General features: G+C 41.8%; 1 protein-coding gene across 3 annotated transcripts in view; it reads right to left on the bottom strand.

Moving 5' to 3' along the window:
* Positions 1-17,080: 17,080 nt before the first annotated feature.
* The window catches only part of GTF2H1 (general transcription factor IIH subunit 1), a 34,121-nt gene continuing 28,381 nt past the window's right edge, over positions 17,081-22,820 (bottom strand). For all 3 annotated transcript variants that reach the window (XM_077321583.1, XM_077321582.1, XM_077321581.1), the window contains 2 exons: positions 21,760-21,852; positions 17,081-21,613 (listed from right to left, as the gene is read on the bottom strand). In XM_077321583.1, the coding sequence (XP_077177698.1) occupies positions 21,527-21,613; positions 21,760-21,852 (180 nt within the window). In that variant the 3' untranslated portion in view covers positions 17,081-21,526. The remainder of the gene's footprint in view (positions 21,614-21,759; positions 21,853-22,820) is intronic.

A 22,820-nucleotide genomic window follows, 5' to 3' on the forward strand; every position in this document is an offset into this window, starting at 1 on the left:
TTTAGTAAGGTCTGCCTGATTTATGGCATGAGGCTGCAGTCATCCTATGGGAGTAAAACAGATTGCAGAAGTTGGTTACTTATTGCTTAGTTCCTGTTTGTTCTTATTTGTGAAATCATTTGACCGACAATAATTAAAAGAGCTCTGAATCCCCAAATAAGGTTTAGATCACTACATGTCAAATACCCCAAACAATCTTTGGACCACCCCAAATGACACAGCCCCACACTCCAGAGACTGTCCCAGCAGTGACCGGTCCAAATATTGTTTATGCCACAAAACCTTAGGATCCCCCCCCCCAAGAGGCCTGTACTTCAAGAGAGTTTTGAATAAGGAAATGCCGGCTGTGTCACAAAACAGGGTTTAGACCACCATGTGTCTTTTGGGTGACTTGGGTGACAAGAAGATATGTGCTGTTCCCTGGTCCCAAGCCCGGTGCTTGTGCTAACTGCTCCAATGTGGGGTTGCCCTCAGGACAATTGCAGAGTCGGGATAGTGGGTCCAGGCTGCCCCCCCAAACAATCTTTGAACCATCCTCACACACTGGGTTAGTGTCCCCTGCAAGCAGACATATGGTGGTGCCTGCTCTAAATATTGATTCTGCTGCCCCAAGAACTTTTTTTGGACTACCCCACAAGAGGCCTGTATTACAAAGGAACTTTGAATGAGGAAATGCCCGCTGCACCCCAAAACACAATTTCCAAAACAATCTTTGGAAGACCCCAAAAAACATTCCCATACTCTGGGTACTGTCTCCTGCAAGCAGACATATGCTGGCGTCCAGTCCAAATATTATCAGTCCAAATATTGTCTCTGGTGCAATGAGAACTTTTTCAGACCACTCCCCAAGATGCTTAAATTATAAGTCATACACCCCACATTCAGGGCACTTCCCCCTTCAAGAGGACATGCGCTGTTTAGTGTTCCAAAGCCAGGTTCTTGTGCCAACTGTTGCAAAGTGGGTGGCCCCCAGGACAATAATGGTCAGACACGGGCCAGGCTGCATCCCAAAACAATCTTTGGACAACCCCAAATGACACAGCCTCATACTCCAGAGAATGTCCCCTATAAGCAGATGTATGCTGGTGCCCAGTCCAAACATTGGATCTGGTGCCACAAGCTCATTTTTGCACCACCCCCAAGAGGACTGCACTGCATGGGAGCTTTGAATAAAGAAATGCCTTCTGTACCCCCAAACAGGGTTTTGACTAATAGAAGTCATAACCCCCACATTCAGGGGACTTCCCCCTTTGAGAGGACATGTGCTGTTTCCTGATCCAAAGCCCAGTTCTTGCACCAGCTGCTCTAAAGTGGGTAACCCCCAAGACAATCACACAGCTGGGCACTTGGGCCAGGCTGCACCCCAAAACAATCTTTGGAAGACTGCAAATTGCACATCTGGAGACTGTCCCCTGTAAGCAGATGTATAATGGTACTTGATCCAAACATTGGTTCTGGTGCAACAAGAACTTTTTCAGACCACGCCAAAGAGGCCTGAGATATTTTTTTTTATTCAGAGTTTTTTATTTTATTTCCCAAGATTAAAGATAGTACAATGCAAGTAATCTACATTATTGATACAGAAAGAAAAAGATTATGCTCTTCATTTAATACACTTAATACCCCGTTTCAATCCCCTTTTAACTTATTTTCTTAGGTAAATCAGATAAGGGCCCCATTGTTCTTGAAAAGCCTCTTCTCTTCATTTAAGATTATAAGACCCCACATAGCTACAATATTATGGACTTTTACCCAAAGCTTATAAACTTTTTCACGTTTCTACCACATTTAGAAGGAGGAGCCTACTTTGTTACCATCGTTTCAGCATTTGTTTGCATAGTTTTTAACAATTTTAACAGTCATTTTTGGTGTCCCAAAACACCTATGAAATAATTTGTACTTAACACAATCTTAGAGCCATCCACATTTCCACTAGGAAAAAAAAAGCCTACTTAGCTGTACGGAAAAAATATATATAGGTTGTTAAGGTTGTTAAGTTATATAAGTGCAAGTTATTAATACAAAAAATGGTAAAATAGAGTCTTCATTAATTACACCTCCTCGATTAGATGTCTCCTTTTAGTTGTGCTTTAAGTTTAGGCTGGGAGTCACTGCGGAGATTCCCATAGACTTGTGTTCTGTCCAAATCAGAGTATGCATCGGTGAATCTTGAGGCGGTCGTACCTCCTAGGCTCATATTTTTTAACAATTTTAACAGTCATTTTTAATGTCCCCTAGCACCTATAAAACAATTTGTACTTAACACGATCTTAGAGCCATCCACATTTCCGTCACATTTAAAAAAAGAGGCCTGCTTAGTTGTGCAGAGGGAAAATATATAAGTTGTTAGATAAGTATAAGTTATATAAGTATAAGCTGTTAATACAAAAATAGTAATATAGAGTCTTCGTTAGTTACATTTACACCTCCTCAATTAAGTGCCTCCTTTAGTTATGCTTTAAGTTTAAACTGGGAGTCACTACAGAGATATGTTATATAATTCAAATTCAGCTAACATAGGAAATCTAAGACCCCACACTTACATGATAGTACAGACTTACAATGAGCAATAAAGTATAGTCTTCATCTGTTATTCTTAAACCCCTTCCATTAGGTGTCTCCTTTTAATTAAGCTTTAATTTTGGGCTGGGAAACACTGCGAAGTTAGATTTAATAATACAAATTCTGCTTACTTAGAAGATCTTAGACCCCAGATTAACTTCTTAACTAGTTATATTGCCTATGTGGCTACAGAAAAAAGAAAAAGGAGGAAAATAATTTCAACTACTGTTTCTCCTTCCCGTTCCCCAGATTTCTTAAGGGGGTCTCATATCGAGGCTTGTTGCATCTTGTTGTTCCCGTTGACTTATGTTCTGTCCAGTTGGCCTTTGGCTTAGAAAGTGCAGTTGTAGTCTTTCCCTCGGAGTATACATCGGTGAGTCTTGAAGCAGTTGTACCTCCTGGGCTCCAATATCAGTACAGTTTCTTTCCCCCAAGAAGCTCCTTTAAATCGATTACTTTCACAGCAGATCCATATATCTTTTGATTGGTTCTTGTGTACTGTTGCTTTGGAGTGGCTGTATGTCTTTTTAGGAAGGGTGTCCTTATCTAGGCTGCAAAGCTCCAACATCCCCTTTTCCATCTCCATAGTTTCAAATTTCTCTTCTGCTGGTAGTTTTCCACCTTGTTTAGAGCTATCATCAGCCACTGTTATTGATTCATCATTCCTGTTAGAGACTTCTTCCTTGCCGTCTTTAATCTCCTTGAGCATATTTTTAAGCAAGCCATCTGTAAATGCTTTCAGACCTTGAGTTTGTTTCTCTATTAGACGAGCTATTCTTTTTAGCATAGACATGTTTTAGGCTTGGCAATCTGTTAGTCTTGGGCAATTTTGCAAATAGCCAGTAGAGGTCCTACAGAGTCCTAACGAAAGCAACAGTCTGTTTTGATCTCCGACGTTCCTGGTAATGACACTGCCAAGTGACGTATTGAAGTCAGTAAAGCAGTGTCTCGCACTGGAACAGAATTTTCGCGGGATCTTCCCACCCACGGCTCTTATCTCTTATCTCCGAAAACCAAAACAAATGCAGTAAGAGCTATTACTAATTAGTTTGAGTTGATTTAAGTCCTTCTTCTGCTTAGGAAAGAGAATTAGCCTGCCTCATATCGAGGTGGCTTCAAGCAGAGCCAAAAATGGGGGGGGGGGAAGAGAAACAGAGAAACGAGAAATACTTGCATCTCTGTGCGTTGATTGATGTCTTGATATCTTGGAATTTAGCAGATGTCCTCCCCTCAGTTCACAGCATTCGATTGCAGTAAATCGTAGTAGAGGGTCAAAGTAGATTCTTGAAAGAAGGAAAGAAAGAAAGGAAAGAAAAGTCCAGAATATGGCGACGTCCTCTTGACCCCGAAACGCTGACAGCCTATAATCCAGGGAGATATGCTCCCTAAAGGATTGGAGATGGTCCCAAGAATTCCCTAGAGCTTCCTGGGTAGAAAGGTGAGGTGGGGTTTGCGTACCCCTCCTCTTTTCTGCTAATTGCTTCCGCAATTAACCCCTGTCAGGCTTCAGAGATTGCTCTGCAATCCTCTCAGGACGCCATCTTAAGCCACACCCGAGGCCTGAGATACTTGAATAAAGACCTAGAAAGCATGTTAATGATTTGTCTTCCCTTTGGTGAGGATTGAGAAGTGGAGTTCCCCAGGGATCTGTACTGGGTGCTGTATTGTTCAACATATTTATACATAGTTTGGTGAAGGAATAGAAGAGGTGCTTATTATATTTGCAGATGATACTAAACTTGGAGGGGGTAGCAAACACAGCAGAAGACAGAATCAAGATACAGGATGATCTTGATGGGCTGGAAAACTGAGCTAAATTAATTAAATGTATATTTCAGTAGTGATAAATGTAAACTTGGAAAGATATTTAGTGGGTTTTTTAAACATCTTCAATGTTGCCTCATAAAAAGGTAAAGGTATCCCCTGTGCAAGCACCGAGTCATGTCTGACCCTTGGGGTGACGCCCTCTAGCGTTTTCATGGCAGACTCAATACGGGGTGGTTTGCCAGTGCCTTCCCCAGTCATGACCGTTTACCCCCCAGCAAGCTGGGTACTCATTTTACCGACCTCGGAAGGATGGAAGGCTGAGTCAACCTTGAGCCGGCTGCTGGGATTGAACTCCCAACCTCATGGGCAAAGCTTTCAGACGGATGCCTTACCACTCTGCGCCACAAGAGGCTCATAAATGTTGCCTCATAAATGTGGTTAAAATTGTGAACAAAACAGTATAACAGGTATAAGGAACAATTAAACTGACCTGTAGATTTGTTGTCCCAAGTCATGCCTATCTTGTTCCTTGGACAATACCTGGTCTGGGGGTAGCTTCTATCATAGAAGTAGATATCTGTGGTTGCCACAAAAATATGTCAAAACCATCTCAGTTTGGCAAAAACTCAGTTTGGCAAAAACTCTTCTTCTACAGATCTAGGAAATGCAGGGACCTTTCTGGCAAGTGAGCCTTGAAAGCCATGAGGTGCAGTGGGCTAGTGAGGAGAATGTGTCTAAATTATTGTGTTTTAGGGTAAAAAATAGTATCTTAACATGCCTCCAGGTCACTGGTAGCCCTCATACACTAGTAGCTAGTACAGGTAATTGCGAGCCCAGCATGTATGAACTGTAAAATAGTCATAGAAAAATTGAATGGCAAATTTGTTTCAGACACTCTTGGTGACATTTCCCTGGAAATGTGAGTCTTCCCTCCTGGGACAGGGAAGGAAACATTAATGCTCATAGAATCATAGAGTTGGAAGGTACCACTGGAGTCATCTAGTCCAACCCCCTGCGCAATGCAGGAACTCCCAACTACCTACCCACCCACAGTGATCCCAATTTCATGCCCAAGTGATCCCTCCACCAAAAATCTCTATAATCCAGCCTGGTCTGGACAAAATTCACCTACTATTCCACAGCAGCAATCAGCAATTCCCAGGGTATGCAAGGAAGGGCCACAAGAGGCAAACGCTGGCACACCCCTTCCTGCCCACCCACTCACAATCTTCCTAAGTCCATAAAATCAGCATTTCTGTCAGGTGACTATCTAGCCTCTGTTTAGACACTTCAAAAGAAGGAGAACCCACCACCTACTGAGGAAGCCTGTTCCACTGAGGAACCACTCTGACTGACCCAAAGCAATGATATGGTTTGGAAGTGGACTTATCTTCAGAATACTGCTGAAGACAGCTTCTGTGGCCTCTGTGTTGCCATCTCTTGATTTCTGTTGTTCCTTCAGTCCATCATATAGATTAGCGATCCCCAACCTGTGGGCCGTGGACCACATGTGGTCCTTCGACTAACTGGATGTGGGCCATGAAGGACGCCTTCTCCCCCCCCCCAGCCCTTTACTTCATCCCCCCCGGCCCTTTACAACACACTTTGGGTGTCATTGTCTCCCATCCCTCCCAGATGGGATTATCTCGTTGCAGAGAAACAAGCTCAGGGTTCCCATTGATTTGTCATTGTCAGGAGTTAAAATTTCCATGAAAATAACATGTTCCTTATGTTCATTGTTGTGGCGTGTCTGTATCTTATTTTGAAGGGAGGTTTAAACATTACCATAGCGATCAGAGAGCGTTAGGGCAGTGATTGAGAGTAGAGGAGTAAACTACCCCACCCCCACCAGGCCTCAGTAAAATTGTCAAGCGTTGAGTGGTCCCCGGTGATAAAAAGGTTGGGGACCACTGATATAGACGCCAGCTCTCATACTTTCAAAGTTTGAGAAAGAAAGAAAAAAGATTTCGTAGTGTTTGGTTGTCTATGATTTATGGTGGTCCAAACCTTATTTTGGGGTGCAGCAGACATTTCCTTATTCAAAACTTTCATATAATACAGACCTCTTTGGGGTGGTCCAAAGACGAGTTTGTGGCACCATATCCAGTGTTTGGCCTGTGGCCCACCATACATCTGCTTACAAGAGAAAGTCTCCAAAGTGCAGGGCTATATCATTTGGGGGTAGTTCAAAGATTGTTTTGGGGTGCAGCCTGGCCCCAGTATCTGGCTGTGTGATTGTCCTGGCATGCCCCACTTTGGAGCAGCTGGTGCAAGAACAGGTCTTCAGACCAGGAAGCAGCACATGGCCTCTCAAAGGGGGAAGTCCCCTGAATGTGGGGGTTATGACTTGTATTAGTCAAAACCCTGTTTTGGGGTGCAGCAGGCATTTCCTTATTCAGCTTGGTGTAGTGGTTAGGAGAGCAGACCTCTAACCTAGCGAGCCGGGTTTGATTCTGCACTCCCCCACATGCAGGCAGCTGGTCACAACTTGAGCTCATCACAACCCTATTCTGACCGAGCAGTGATATCAGGGCTCTCTCAACCTCACCCACCTCACAGGGGGTCTGTTGTGGGGAGAGGAAAGGGAAGGCAAATGTAAGCGACTTTGAGACTCAGGGTAGAAAAAAGCAGCATATAAGAACCAACCTTCTTCTTCTTCTTCAAAGCTCCCATGTAATACAGGCCTCTTGGGGGTGGTCCAAAAATAAGCTTGTGGCACCAGATCCAGTGTTTGGACTGGACACCACCATACATTTGCTTACATGGGACAGTCTCTGATGTGTGAGGCTGTGTCTTTTTGAGGTGGTCCAAATATGATTTTATAGTACAGCCTACCCCCAGGGTCCAACTCTGCAATTGTCCTGGGGGCACCCCACTTTGGAGCAGTTTGCACAAAAACCAGGCTTTGGACCAGGAGAGAGACATGTCCTCTCTCAAAAGGGGTAGTGCCCTGAATGTGGGTTTTTTTTTTACATGTGGTGGTCCAAACCTTATTTGGGGATTCAGAGCTCTTTTATATATTGTTGGTTGAATGATTTCACTAATAAGCACTAAGGTTCAAAGCAGATGTTCTACCACTGAGTCATAGCCCCTTCCCAAAGAGCAGAGGACTAGTGGGTCTAGCTGTGGTGAGACCTATTCCCCAGCACAGCTCTACCCATTATGTGCTGCCGGCTCCCATTTCAAAAGACTTGAGTCAAAACAAGACAAGGATTGCACATTTACTGTAGTGTTTACCAGGCAGCCGCAGAACCCTCTCCTGCTTCAGAATTGGATTTGGCTTATAGCACACTTGGCAAAATGAGTGGTTGGTAAAAGCACTGTTCAAAGAAGAGACATTCTGCTGCTACTCTGTGGACTTTGGCTAAGGGCAGACAGCCCAATATTGTGCATATTTGTTTACACATTCAGTACCACAGGTAAGAGAAGACTGAACTGTAGCCCAAGTTTTATCAGGCTTTCAGTTGCTAGTTCATTCAGAAATGAGAGGGTTTCTGGTTTTGATTGCATAACGGATGAACTTGGCTTGTTCTGTGCTGCATGTCAAATGTACTTGCATCAGGGATGTTGGTACAACACATGCATTATTTAGAAACTGCCAGCAAAGTGAAATGTTTACAGCTTTGCCAGGGACTCATTATATTTAATTTTGGCAGCAGAGGTGACAAAAAGGAAACTAGAAACAGAAAGATAAAATCCACCATCACCATATGATATAAATCTAACTAAACACCAAAACCTAACATTAAAGGTCTGTGCCAAGAAATCTGGTGGGACATTTTTTTATAATGGATGACTGCAATATAATTGAACTGAAAACTCATTTATGAAATATTTGGCTTAACAGAAAGGTGGTGTATTCAGCTACCAAATTGATTTGCCAACTACAGCAGCAGCAGCAACAACAACAGTGTGTCAAGGTCTTTAAAATGTTTAATAGACAGTGGGTGGAGATACACTGCTGTGCTGTTAAATCCTCCTGTTGATTGATAGCTTTACTCTAGCTGGTCTGCCCTTAAACTGGATGATAATGAATCCTAATGAGCAATTTTGATAGGCCCAGTGACATTGCTCTTAAGAAGGCCACATTGCATTTTTTAAAGTTAAAAGTAAGGAAATGTTGTCACCTATAGTATTGGCTGCATATAATACTCATAACAGTGAGTATACCAAACAAGTACCTGGTTTGATTCTGTTATATGATGATGTCTGAAGGATACTGAAATATAGGCAAACAACACTACAATTCTTTGTTGTTGTTGTTGTTAGTTGTGAAGTCATGTCTGCCCCTTCGTGACCCCATAGACAATGACGCCAAGCCTTCCTGTCCTCTACCATTCCCCGGAGTCCATTTAAGTTTGCACCAACTGCTTCAGTGACTCCATCCAGCCACCTCATTCTCTGTTATCCCCTTCTTCTTTTGCCCTCAATCACTCCCAGCATTAGGCTCTTCTCCAGGGAGTCCTTCCTTCTCCTGAGGTGGCCAAAGTATTTGAGTTTCATCTTCAGGATCTGGCCTTCTAAAGAACAGTCAGGGCTGATCTCCTCTAGGACTGACTGGTTTGTTCGCCTTGCAGTTCAAGGGACTCGCAAGAGTCTTCTCCAGCACCAGAGTTCAAAGGCCTCAATTCTTTGATGCTCGGCCTTCCTTATGGTCCAACTTTCACAGCCATACATTGCAACTAGGAATACCATAGCTTTGACTAGATGCACTTTTGTTGGCAGGGTGATGTCTCTGCTTTTTAGGATGCTGTTTAGATTTGCCATAGTTTTCCTCCCCAGGAGCAAGGATCTTTTAATTTCTTTGCTACAGTCCCCATCTGCAGTGATCTAGGAGCCCAGGAAAATAAAATCTGCCACTACTTCAATTTCTTCCCCATCTACAATTCTTACTACAAACCTAAAATAGCTTCCAGAATCACTTTCTTCTATGTACCTACTCTAGGAAAACCTTTGTTGCAGTCAGTGTAACACTGTGTTACTAGAAAAAGGAAGTGCAAACTTTATGCAGAACATAATTCTTGTTAGATACATTGTTGCCTGAACCCCATGGAAAATCTCACAAAGAATCATATAAAGGAATTAGATACCTTAATGATAAGATAGGTCACTGATTCAAGTTCAGTCAAGATCTAGCCCCTCACTCGTAAACTTATGAATTCTAGAGCCAGAACACGGATTGTGCTGTCTAAATACTTAAGTTATAAATAGTATGCAAATCACATGGTTTATTCCATAATCATATGAGCTTAGCACTTCTTGGTGTCAGCAGTGAATAAGAATTCATCAATGTAGAGGCACAGATGGATGTTCCTCCAGTTCTTTCATCTGGAATGAAGGGCTTATTAACTATGTTTGCTTATGGTGAAGTGGCTCACCTCCTAGGACATGAGAACATTAATGGAGAAAGCATTGGGGGCAAAAATTGCTTTAGTAATTTTCTAGCTCATTAAGCTGCAATCGTAAATTGATGGGTGTTTTCTGACCATTTGTAATGGCTCAGAAACAACAGTGTATTTTAGCTATGCATTAAAAGTGGGGGGAAACTTAGAAACTGACTATATAACACATGCCGGTTTGGGGCTGTATTTCAATGAAATGTATGGATGATCTGTCATCTCTCATGCTTGATTGCTTTGCCTTTGTACCTACCAAGCAGTAAGGGGCCTGGACTCTCTTAGAGAGGGTTTTAAGATAGGATTGCTAATGAAACAGCAATCACAACCTAGGTGGAAATTAGGACCCTGAGCTTATTACCACTATCAGTCTTATTTGAGAGCTGGTTATCCAGATTTGTGTATCATATTCATTTATTTTTGGTAAAACAGTTGTGGCCAGTTTCACTTCATGTGCACATCTGCTAGAGAACTAAGGGAGCCAATTTGTTGAGCTTGATGCTAGTACATTATTCCACTTGGTGCTGAATGAGACATTATCAAGGACTGAGCTAAGGAGGTAGGAGGGCCATGTGGTAGCATAACAGTGCCAGATGTAGAGGATAGCCTGTTGTAGGGACCCTGTTCCCTCACACTACAACCCAGATAATGTGTGGGCTGGCATCATAACACAGCTGCCAATCAACCTGTGACTAGTGTCCATCTTTGTAATACAGTTCTTTACATGGAATTCTGATGACCACAAACATCACTGCACAATAGGAATATGCAGCAGCATCCTATACCAGAACAGGATCAAAGATTCTGGTTCTATCCCCCCCCCCCCGCACACTAATTTACATAACTCAGAAAGAAAAAATCTTCAGCACCACAACAATGTTACATCACTGCAGGAGAAATCTGGAATTGATAACATGCTGCTCTAGGAATTGCACAAACTGGGTGGTTTAACTGTCATGTCAATGGTGCCCCCCCCCATGATCTCACCATTGTTATGAATCCCGATTCCTGACCCGAGTTTCACCTGTGTTCTCCCAGAGACTCCCGGGTTGTTGTCATAAAGCCATAAATTGCCCATTAATTCCTATCCTCCCTCTGCATACCAAAGTGTCTCCCTGCCAGAACATCTTATCTCTTCCTGCTCTGATTGACCTTGCTAGAAGCTGTGAAGCCTCAACAGTTGTAACATTTTAGATCAAAGCACAGGCCAGATGGCCCTGCTGAGAACGATTGCATTTTCCCGCCTTGCGGTCCCCTCTCCCCCCCTCCCTTATTTGGTCTCCTGTATAAGTAACCCCTGGGGGCCAATGATCCTTTGTCTCTGCTAAAGAGTTTTGTTCATCGAACTTTCCCTGTTGATGCCTTGTTGTATTTGTCTCCCGAATAAAGTTTCCTTTTGGATTTCACTACAAAAGCGGTCTCAAGTAGTTGCTTGTTCAAGTGACTTTACTTGGGTGTCTTCTGCCTGGTTCCTGACATCCATCTCCTGCTGGGTGTCAGCAGCTGGTTGGCAGCCCTACTCTTCAACATTGTAAACATGTTATAGTTAATATTTCCACAGAAACGCAAAACAAAGAAAGCAGCCATGTAGTACTAGGCCCCAAAAGGTTCCAGAGTTTGCTTGGACAAATAGCAACACATGCATGGCTGAAAGGGGTCAGTGAGTCACAGTTTACATCAATAGAAGAATGAGGATAGTAGAACTAATTTCATTATGACAGTTAGAAAATGATAGTCACATTTTTAAAAAATGCTCTTCTACATTACAAACATCTTGGAAATGGGCAGTGGGTTGGGTTAGAATTTTGCTGCCTGATGTCAGAACAGCACAATGTGTTGAAATTATATGACAGCAAACCACCTCCCTGCATGGTGAATCAATGCACAGCAAGTAGCCACACAAGCAATCCTTCCCCAGGATTAGCAATGCTGCTGTCAGAACTGATTGCAAGAGTGGTGGGCTATAAATAAATAAATAAAATTGCTGATAGCCTGTGCATGTTTACACATACAGTCACTTCCCCCACATAGTTGCCACTCTGCAGCCAACCAGACAATTGTGTGGGGGGTAGGGGGTGGATCCAGCACACTCATGCCCCCTGTTCATTCTTGCACAATAAGTCAATGCATGGGGCGGGTTTTTGTGCTGGGATAGTGCCTAAATTGTTTACTTTATGGAATATTCAAATAAAATACTCAAAGACAAATGTTATGCTGAAAGCTTTCTTCCCGATACGTCATTTACGATATGTAGGGAATCAATGCCGGAATACAAGGGACAGCCCTTCAATGGCTGATATCCTTCATCCATGATCGTGGACAGAGGGTTGCAATAGGAGAGAAAACATCAGACCGCCGGTAACTTACTTGTGGAGTCCCACAAGGAGTGGTCCTCTCTCCTATCCTATTCAACATCTTCATGCGCCCTCTAGCACAACTGGTACGGAAGTTTGGGCTGGGTTGTCATCAATATGCAGATGACACCCAGCTCTTCCTCCTGATGGATGGCCGCCCTGACTCTCCCCCAGAAGCATTAGCCAGCTGCCTGGAAGCAGTGACGAGATGGCTCAAGCAGAGTAGTCTGAAGCTCAATCCTTCAAAGACGGAGGTCCTGTGGCTGGGTAGGAAGGGCCCATGTGAGGAAGCTCGTCTGCCTGCCCTGGACAGTGTGCAGCTCTCTACGGCTTGCTCCACCAGGAATCTAGGCGTGATTCTGGACACTTTCCTCACAATGGAAGCCCAGATCACAAAGGTAGCACGGCTGGCATTCTACCATCTCCGCCAAGCCAAACTACTAGCGCCCTACCTGGCCCCGGAACACCTAGCCACAGTGATCCATGCACCGTTCACCTCTAGACTGGACTGTTGTAACTCGCTCTACGCAGGCCTGCCCTTAGCCTTGACCCGGAAACTACAGCTGGTTCAAAATGCAGTGGCCAGCATCCTCACAGCAACACCGTGAAGGTCTCACATCCGGCCTATTGTCCATCAGCTGCAGTGGTTGAATTCCGGATCAGACTAAAGGTTCTGGTATTACCTTCAAGGCTATGCACGGTCAGGGCCCAGTGTACCTGAGGGATCGCCTCTCCCCTATGCCCCCAAAAGAGCTCTGCGCTCCACTGCCACCAACCAGCTAAGGATCCCTGGCCCTAAAGAAGTCTGCCAGGTCTCAACCAGGGCCAAAGCATTCTCTGTTCTGGCCCCCACCTGGTGGAACGAGCTCCCGGAGGTGATCAGGGCCCTGATGGAACTTAAACAGTTCCGCAGGGCCTGCAAAAAGGAGCTCTTCTGCCAAGCATTTGGTTGTGACCAGACGTAATCAACAGCGACTGAAAGGCCCCTGCTCCCCCTGCCCCCCCCTCAGAATTCCACCAACATGCTCTGGACCTGTTTGCATTGTTGCACTGTTGTATGTCTATATTGTTTATACTGTTACATTGTTATATGGTTACAACCATTAGTTATTATTGTAAAGTTATTCATATGTTTATAGATTGTTTTATGTATTGTTGTTTGTTCTTATGTAAACCACCCTGAGCCCCCGGGGAGGGCGGTATATAAATATAATAAATAAATAAGAAATAATAATTTTTGTTTTAATTTAAGAGTTAAAAACCTCAGCTCAATTAAAAACAATAACAACATGCAATAATCCAGACCCAGTCAGCAGCCACTTTGTCATCATTCCTATTGGCAACACAGTTGAACAACTTCTTTGCCGAAATAATTTCAGGCAGCATTGCCTGCTTGGAATGAGTTGGTGTGTCTGATAGGACAAGACACTGCTTTCTAAATTCTGGGTTGTGTCCTGTGCTGCAGGGGACAGATGATTTGCATGTGGGATGGCAGCAGCACAGTCTTGTCACTTTATAAAACTGGGAAGGGAAATTCACCAACACCATCTTGTGCTCTTTGCAGGAAAGGCAGCATAAAAACGTACTGTATAAATCAAGACTCCCCTCTCTCCCTAATAGGGATGCCAGCCTCCAGGTGGGACTGTGATTCCCAGGAATTACAGCTCATCCCAAAACTACAGAGATCTGTTCTGATGACAGTGGAGGCTCTGGACTCCCTGGCATTGTACCCCCTTGGCATCCCTGTCTTCTTCAGGCTTCACCCCAAATCTCCAAGACTTCCTCCCCTACCCCTCCACTGGTGGTCAGGTAGATTGGCAACCTCAACCTTTGGGAATTTTGAAAAGCGCAGTAAACACCGCCACAAAAAGGTGTGTTTGAGCCCTTTACATAATGGCTGCCATAGGGAACGGGTATGTCAGAAAATCTTAGGGACTTCCGTGCCAAACACTGGGCTATGATCAAGGCAACTGCTTCTGAGTAAATATTCCCTAAAGAAATAAAGTCTATTGGAAGCTCTTCCTGCTCCATGGAAGTGAGGGAAAGATGCTACCTGGGTTTCAGTTTCCAAAGAAAGTAAAGCAAGCTTTTCTCCCTTACAGGCCACAGGGGGAGCTTGTCATGTCCTTAAGCAGAAGAGCTTATGTCTATGGCTAAACCATAAGCATGTGACTGTGATCCACTTGCCTGGGGCAAGAAGACAGGGTTACCGGTTCTGGGTTGGGAGATCCCTGGACCTTTCAAGGCAGAGGAGGGAGCTCAGCAGGGATCCAACTCTATAGTGTCCACCATTGGGAGCTGCCATTTCCTCCAGGGGAACTGATCTCCACTGTCTGGAGATCAGTTATAATCCTGGCAAAACTCCAGGCACTGTAAATCAGCTGGTAGGGATTAAGCTGAATTCCTCCTGTTTCCCCTCATTGAATTTCATCCCCAGTACTCGAGAAGCTAATGGGGACAAGTAACATCAATTGATGATCACAATAGTGAGCTTTTACAGCACTCAACACATTTTTTTTAAGAGCCTGCCTCAGCCTGTTTTGTGACACATCCTCTGCTGAATAGTTTTATAGCTGCTGGGTACTATTGTTAAATATAAAGGGGAACACAGAGAAGCGTTAGGCAATGAAAGGGATCCCACTGGGTACCACTGTGTGTCAAAATTAGGAATGGATTCAAACCACTTATATGCAACAATGCTTTAATCACAACTTATATTTTCTATAGAATGAGAATACTGAGAATAATACACTATAAACAATGTGATTGAGGATATCTCCTTTCAGGGAGTAGAAAGGGAAATGGCTGGCATAGCCATAACAAAAGCAACCCAAAGACACAATTCCTTTATTAATGGGTGGTGTAAATTTGATATTTTCTATTCAGCTTCATTTACAAACGTGGCTTGAGAAAGCGTACTTCAAAGGCGAAATGGAATTTAAGCAGGCATCACTGTGTAGCCAACTTGTGCTTTTTGGTTGCTTTTGTTTTGGCTATGCCAGCCATTTCCCTTTCTATGCCCTGCAAGGAGATATCAATAGTATGTCAATATTTCTATGAAAATGATTGTCTAGTAATTGTCCTGTTGTAAGAAAATTTCTTTGTATTTTATTTTTGAAAAAGATTTATACACAAAGAACAAATCCATTATTTACAGTGTATTATTATCAGCATTTTCATTCTATAGAAAATATATACAAGATTAGTTCTTGTAATTTAAAAAATGATTGCCTATAAGTGGGCTTCGATCTATTCCTAATTTTGACACACAGTGGTGCCCAGTAGAGTTTTGTTCATTGCTGGATACAACTGTTATGCTGCACTAATTTTATTGTTTTTATGCCCTGGGCACGAAACCTTTATAGTTAAAAAAATAAACTGTATTTTTTATGATACTAAGGTCTATGGAGAGGGCTAGAAAATCTAAATAACTAAAATAATGTGGCCAAAGAGCCAGTGGTTAATTTCTGAAAGGAGAAATGCAGAGATTCATGAAGATTTTTTTAGCAGAACTCTGTACATATCAGAAGCACTTCCTTTATTATAGTTTCTCATGTCTCAGACACTAAGATTACAAGAAAAAGTGTATTGCCTTCTGCATTCTAATTCAGAAAACCTGTAACATCTTTTACTTTTGCAATTCCCAGTTCCACAAAAGAGTGGGGGAGGCCTGCAGTGCTCACTCCACTGGGAAGATGCACCACAACACTACTTGGCCAAGAGTAGTGGTAGTCAATGACTGCTGGGCAATTCACTAATGCGCAACCTGCATGACTCAGGCTTGGCAGTGAGTTACCAAAGTGACTGTCCCCAGCAAGGTTCCTAACCTCCAGGTGGGGCCTGGAATTCACCTAGAATGTTTCAATATGATATCCAACCAGAGGTTGACCTAATGTTGTGTGCCTGGATTCCCTCCCATCTCACCATGCAGGTGTCAAGCCATTACATGGTTGGCTGCTCTGTGGCCAGTGAGACTTATGTCCTTCACTCAGAGGCAAGAAGACAGACATCGGTATCAGTCATATACACATTAATTCCAAAATATATTCCACTGAATTGAATTAGATTTCCTAGTCACGTTTTATTAATTGACATCCCACTTTAAGTATTGTTCAAGGCAGCAAAAATGTTAATATGCCAAATCAAAATTCATAAGAGAGGATTAAATAAAATACCATATATAAGGACTCCCTCAAATGGAAAAGCTTTAGAAATACAATGGTCTTGGATTGCTACCGAGACCACATGCTGCCTCACCCTTTTAATCATAAGAGTAGGATACACTCTTAAGGGGGGTGAGGGGAGAAAGAAACACTCACCAAGGGAAGCTACAAGTCAATCCTTGATTCAAGTCCAGACATCAATTGCACAGAAGCACAATTGCTAAACAGAATTTCTTCTTATCAGCTGATATAAACAGATAGATAATGGCACTAGCTGAATAGCTGGGTCTTAGGAAGTACAAGCAAAAGGTGCCCACGGAAGCAGATCTTTGCTTGTCTTCCTCCTCCCTCAGTAGTCTGCTTGGGTGCACAAAAAGATCTGAAAGCCACAAAAGATCTGGGAGCTCGTCAGGGAAGCAAAATAATTGTGACTTCAACCAGTCGCTGAACTGTACACAGTGAGAAAAACAGCTGAGTACACAAACAAATGGAACATACCAAATGGCAAGACTATTGCTGAACTGTCCCAGAAGTTTCACATGTTGAGAATCAGACCTTTAATGGCATGATAGCTAAAAGGAACATTCAGAGGCAGTATACCCTCAAGAAACAGATGCTGGGATCCTCAAGACTTCTATGGATTTGTTTGAAAGTATACTGGTAACAGAACTAGATGGACTTTTGTTTGTAACCCACCTTTCTCTCCAAGGGGTACCAAGGTGCTTTACAGCATTCTGTTCTCCATTTCATCCTCAGAATGACCCTATGAGATAGATAGATCCAGGTGGGTAGCTGTGTTGGTCTGAAGCAGTAGAAAAAAACGGAGTCCATTGGCACCTTTAAGATCAATAAAGTTTTATTCATGGTATAAGTTTTTGTGTGCACGCACAGTTCTTCAGATACAGTGAAATGGAAATTACCACTCCATACATATGAGTAGAGGCAGAGCAGCAAAGCAGCATACAGTTTAATAAAATTGTTTGACAGATGCAAGGACCAAAAGGGAATAACACACTTAGTTTATATGGTCACCATTTGTTTGGGTTTAAATTCCGGGAGAAAACACAGTGAAGGAAATGAATATATCAAAATGGGAGATCGGTGTATAGATGTATCCTTAAATGAGCAATGCTGAGAGTAATTAACTGAGATACTGCAATCATGCTCCATCTATCTCTTCTTAAGTGTGGAAACAAGAGCTAGTTTAGCTTGTGTTAGGTTAGCCTGTTGGTTCAAGGTTATCCAACAACCTTCCATGGTCGAAGAGGGATTTGAACCTGGGTCTCCCAGACCTTAGGCTGACACTCTAACCACTACATGACACTGTCTCTCTAAGTGGCTTGATTTGATGAAGGTAGTAAAGTTAGATATTGGACCATGAAATCTGAATGGATCTGTGAAAACACCACAGGAAAGCTCTGGGATAATGTACTCCCCCCTTCCTCTTCACTGCTTACCAGAAGTAATACATCTGTTGTAATGCTAGACCTTCACTACCTATGAGATTTTGGCATGTCAGAATCTCATCCAATAATTTACAATCAAAAAGTGCCAAAAGATTTGTAGTAACCATCTACATTAATCATCCGTCTCTGGTCTAAAATTACTCTGACAATCAGATTGAAACAGGTCTAGTAAAGATGCCTTGGCTGTAAACACTGCCTGTGCTGAGATCATACTAATTTTTCCCAATGACAGAGAAGTTTGGACCTGGGGGGGGGGGTCATTAGCAGGATCATCCATTAACAAAGGTAGTTTCTTCAGCAGCATGACAGCATACCATTTTAGATAAGCTGCCAATCAAACACCTTTAATTTATAAGGGATACTGGGGTTACAGGAATAATTGGGATAAAGGCTTGTGAGTGATTAGGGTCCTATGACTTAGAAATGCAGCACAAACACGACAACAATATTTGTGGAAATTGCTGTCAAGTCAAATGATTTATGGCGACCCTCTTGGGTTTTAGGGGAAAAAGAAGTTCCGAGGTAGTTTGCTGTCGCCTGCCTGTGTGTAGCAGCCCTGGACTTTGACGGCCTCCCGTCCAAGTCCTAATCAGGGCCAGCCTAGGTTATGCAGGTCAGGGCACCATGACAAGAAAATGAATGAAACAGTTTAAATCTTGTTATCCAGTTAGGATTTTTTAAAAGGAGAGTCCAAAATGCATCTTAAATCTCCAGCCTTGGACAGACTCTAGAGCAGGGTTAGTCAAACTGTGGAAATCTTAGTCCATGGACATCTGGAGGACTGCAGTTTGACTACCCCTGCTCTAGAGGAAGGTAGAGTCCCTACATGGCCTTGATGACAGAGCTCGAATAGAGTCAGGATTAGTTTCCTGGGCCCTGAAGAACAGAACTGCATATTGCATTCCATGGAGGGACAGAGAACATCAATTGAAGCAGCACAGTTCCACCACAAGTTTCATAAGATATAGAAAAAGAGGTAGTAGGGTTGCAGGTATGTTGGGCTCAAGTGTCATAATATGATTTCACAATATCTCAGTATTGTATTTCATCTTATAAAGCCTCACAACCATAACAACAGATAAAGATACCTCACTTTCAAGCCTTTAATCAGGTTCTCATGGCTACCAAGACAAAGTCAGCTGTAATTACTGACTGGATCCCTTTATGTTCTGGTGTTAAAACTTGGTTTTTGCCAATTTCCCCTCCTACTGCAGACTTCCATACTGTGCACAGAACTGTTCCTTGGATACTGTGTCCTCCAGGCGTAGCACTTTCAGAAATATGGCAGGCTGTAGCAAGACACACATGAGCTCATTTCCTATAGCCAAGCTACATTTGTGATATTTTGAATGAAACATTTTGAGCTTAAATTGGTAATTATAAAGTTGCGAACTTAAAAAAAATGCCACAGTCAGCAACAGCCATGTGCCTTTTAAGACACAATTCATTTTCAACATTCAAAGAAACATCCAAAAGGAGTCAGGAGGACACAAATAAATCTGGTTTTTAAACTTCAATGTTAGCCTGGGTTTCAGAAGAGTCACCAAATAAATACCCTAAAGCTTGACTACAGAATTCAGATTTATTCTATAAATTTTGATCAGTGCCAGTGATACAATTTTTATGCGTTTCCATTAAATACAGGTTCAACTTCAGATTCCAATGACCGTACGGTTAGGTGAAAAAAAATTCACAGTTAATGATCACTCATCACTTTTGGACTTAAAATGTTTAAATAGTACTGAAGTCAGCAGAGACCAGAGAGCAAAAGTGGGGAAGAACTAATTAAGGGAAGTGTGCATGGCAGATTGCTTTTGCTATCCTGTCGTGGGAAAAGCTTGTGGTTCTTAGCCAAACAACTGAAATTATCCAAAAGTGCATAGCTCTGTTTGGGGATACTTCTCAACTACATACTCTCTGAAGCTTGGTACTTCTACTAATACTTGAAAACAAAACATTTTGCCAAACAAGTTACTGCTAATACAGTATTTGTTCCACCTGTACAAGTTTTATTTGAATCCACCTTTCAGATAATTATTGCTCAGAATTGTCAGTGCAAAGTATTATTTTTATGCTTTAATAGCCACAGGTTAAACTAGAAAATGTATGCCTCACCTTCGCTCTAAAGCCTTACTTGAGTGGTTTATCCAAACACACAAATAATTACATATTCCATGTTTAGTCAGAGGACACTTCCACAAGAGCATCAGTTTAATTATTCATGATCAATTTCTGCTTTTTCACAATTCACTATATCTTGCTGAGTTCAGTAGAAAAACAAATTGCGTGTTTTGCAACAGAATCATTAGTTATTACTAGTACATCACATGCAGCTGCCTCTGAGAAGGCAAACAGGAACTTTCTTAAGTAGAGTGCCTTAAATTTGATCCATAGTGTTTCATCAAATAAATACAATGGCTTGCTTTTAGTTCTGGCTGTTTCAGAGTATCAATCACTGGAAAACACTACGTGAGTATGTAAACGTGTACACACTCTCCCCAAAGAGAAACCCTTCTGGCTCACAAACTAACCAGTGCTACAGGGTACAGCCACTGAAGACAGGTAGCAATCCAAATGTACACTGTTAACACAGTAATACAATTCTAGTTCTCCTAATTACTGTTTTTTGAGATGAACCAATGTGGATATAAAAAAGGACAGTGTCTGCCTTTCCCATGAATATGATGACTGCATTTAAACATAATTCAATTCATCTTGGTTAAAAAAATCTCAGTAGGTCTCACTGCACAGCTTGGTCCTGGTACAGACTGTTAATGAGGAAGACATTAAGACAATGAAATATAAGGAGTCTGACTCCACGGACTATATGAAACAAGTTTACTTTGTTTTGACAAGTCAAGTATTTAATACATGGCAGGTACATCTTAAGTAAGAGTGAAATGCCTCATGTGTGGACCAGAATATGATGCGGATTGCAAGCATAGCTAAAGATACTTCATATTCACTCTTCAATGATTATCTAGTCGCCAAATATAGCGCTAACAGTCATCAGGAGAGAACTGAAAAAAGCACATTTAAAGATTCTCCCCCCCCCTCTTCTGAATGGTAGAAAAAGTTATTACTTTGGTAGGTTTCTTAAACCTACTTTAAAATTTATTTTTCACCTTCAAACAAATATCATCTTTAAAAAAAAACTGAAGTAACACACACTTGCACTCAAAAGAAAACATGCAAACTTGGTGGCTGGTAAAAATTCTGCATAATAATACCATTTCTTCTGCCAGCTCTGCCTCTTTTCATGCCAAAGTTCTCTCAGTGCAATGGCTGTTGATTGGTAGGGAAAAATGGCAAAAAACTTTCATCTTAGCAATTAAGCTCTCAAGTTTTTGAGGCAAAACAGTCTCTCCATTATATTTTAAAAATTTAAACCTATTTCTAGAAGTATAAACAAAATACAATAAAATGCCAGGATACAGTGAAGAAAGAAATGTTAAGTTCTACCCTGTGCCATACTTTAAAAAACTAGACAAACAATCTTGGATTTATTAATACACCTTTTTAAAGTTTTTTTTATTTCCAAAAGCAGCTTTTTATGAAAATCAAAAGCAGTTCCTGAGTAACTGCAGTAAACAGTGTCTTATATATATTTGCCACTCTGTTCATCTGGTTTGGTTCCATTTATCTCCCTAGTTTTCAAGTTTGATCTCTGATCCTTTCCCAAAAGTGTTCAAGTTCAGTTAGCATCAGTTTCAACAGTCCAGATGATGCTAACTTTCCTGTAAGAGCTACACATCAGGTAGTTGTGGTCCTACAGCTATTGCAAATTCTTTCCCATATCCTTTGACCTCACTGGGTCTTCACGTCTTCTTTAGCATACGTCGGGACTGCCATGTGTGGAATTTATTGTAGGCTGTTTGCAGCATCTCTTCTATGTGATTTATCAGCTGAAAAAAGATATGACATCATAATTAGTCTGAAAAACACAGATATTATCTACCTAAGCACAGTATTTCACTTTTTACTGCTAATATGGTATTATTCTAACCACAGTAAATGCATCATGATCTTAAAAGTGATTTTGTCGCCTTACATTTGTGCTTAAATACTGTCTCCGAATTTTTTCTTGGAATGGGCAGAGTTTTGTAAGTTGAAATCTTTCCAAGTTACTCCTCATTTTCACAACCTGAAAAAAACAGAAAACACTGACTTTCAAACTACATTATATACAGAAATTTGGAATTAATTAATTCCATAGTTTCTGTGATATGATGCTGTTGCTTGAATATTAAGCTCTCTGTATCTAGTTTTAACAAAATAACAAAAAAAATTAAAACATCTATGCAACTAAAAGTGAGCCCAATTAAACACAATACATATGCTCCTACAGGCCTATCACTGGCCATTTCTTTCTTTTTTTGGGGGGGAGGAGTCAACATGATCATATATGATCACATCACCCAATAATTTTTTAATTAAAAATATTTTTGAAATTAATTAACTTCCAACCAGTCAGCAAAACCCTTCTAAGTCACCATAAAACCCCAAGGTTTCATGAAACCCTGGAATAGGCAGTATCACCTATTCCAAAAGGTAACTGAATGACAGGCATAGTCAATGGCACAACACATCATTCCAAAAGCAAAATTATTCTTCACTATTGCCCTCCAAATGGCTATTCATCTTCAATGGATCTAATTCTCAATGTGACCAAATCTGTGGACACTTAAATCCTGAAATTGGGGCCATAATTAGAGAAGACAAATCTTCTGACAAGTGTATTTATTTCTTTTTTGATTTCTACCCCACCACCTTTCCAGAACTCGTGGCAGCTTACAATAAAATCATAAAATTTGAAAAATGACCCAGGTTATAGAACAACTTTTGAGGGTTAAAATCTCCTCAAATAGGAAAGGAGTTGTTGCTTTAAAAAAGGATTTCCTCAGTTGCCATTCCTAGGCAAATAAACAGTTCTGATAGGAAATAGTGGGGGAGGGAAATGAAACAGCCCCTGGCAAATTCCTGCAGCCCCCACCCCTGTTATATATCTAATCTTGAACAAATGCACAAAAGGAGGCCACCCAGGGGCAGGGGAACTTGTAAAACAAGTTCGCATCTCCCAAAGGCTACAAATGCTTGAAGCATCCATTACAA

Source organism: Paroedura picta, chromosome 2 (assembly GCF_049243985.1).
Source record: "Paroedura picta isolate Pp20150507F chromosome 2, Ppicta_v3.0, whole genome shotgun sequence".
NCBI lineage: Eukaryota > Metazoa > Chordata > Lepidosauria > Squamata > Gekkonidae > Paroedura > Paroedura picta.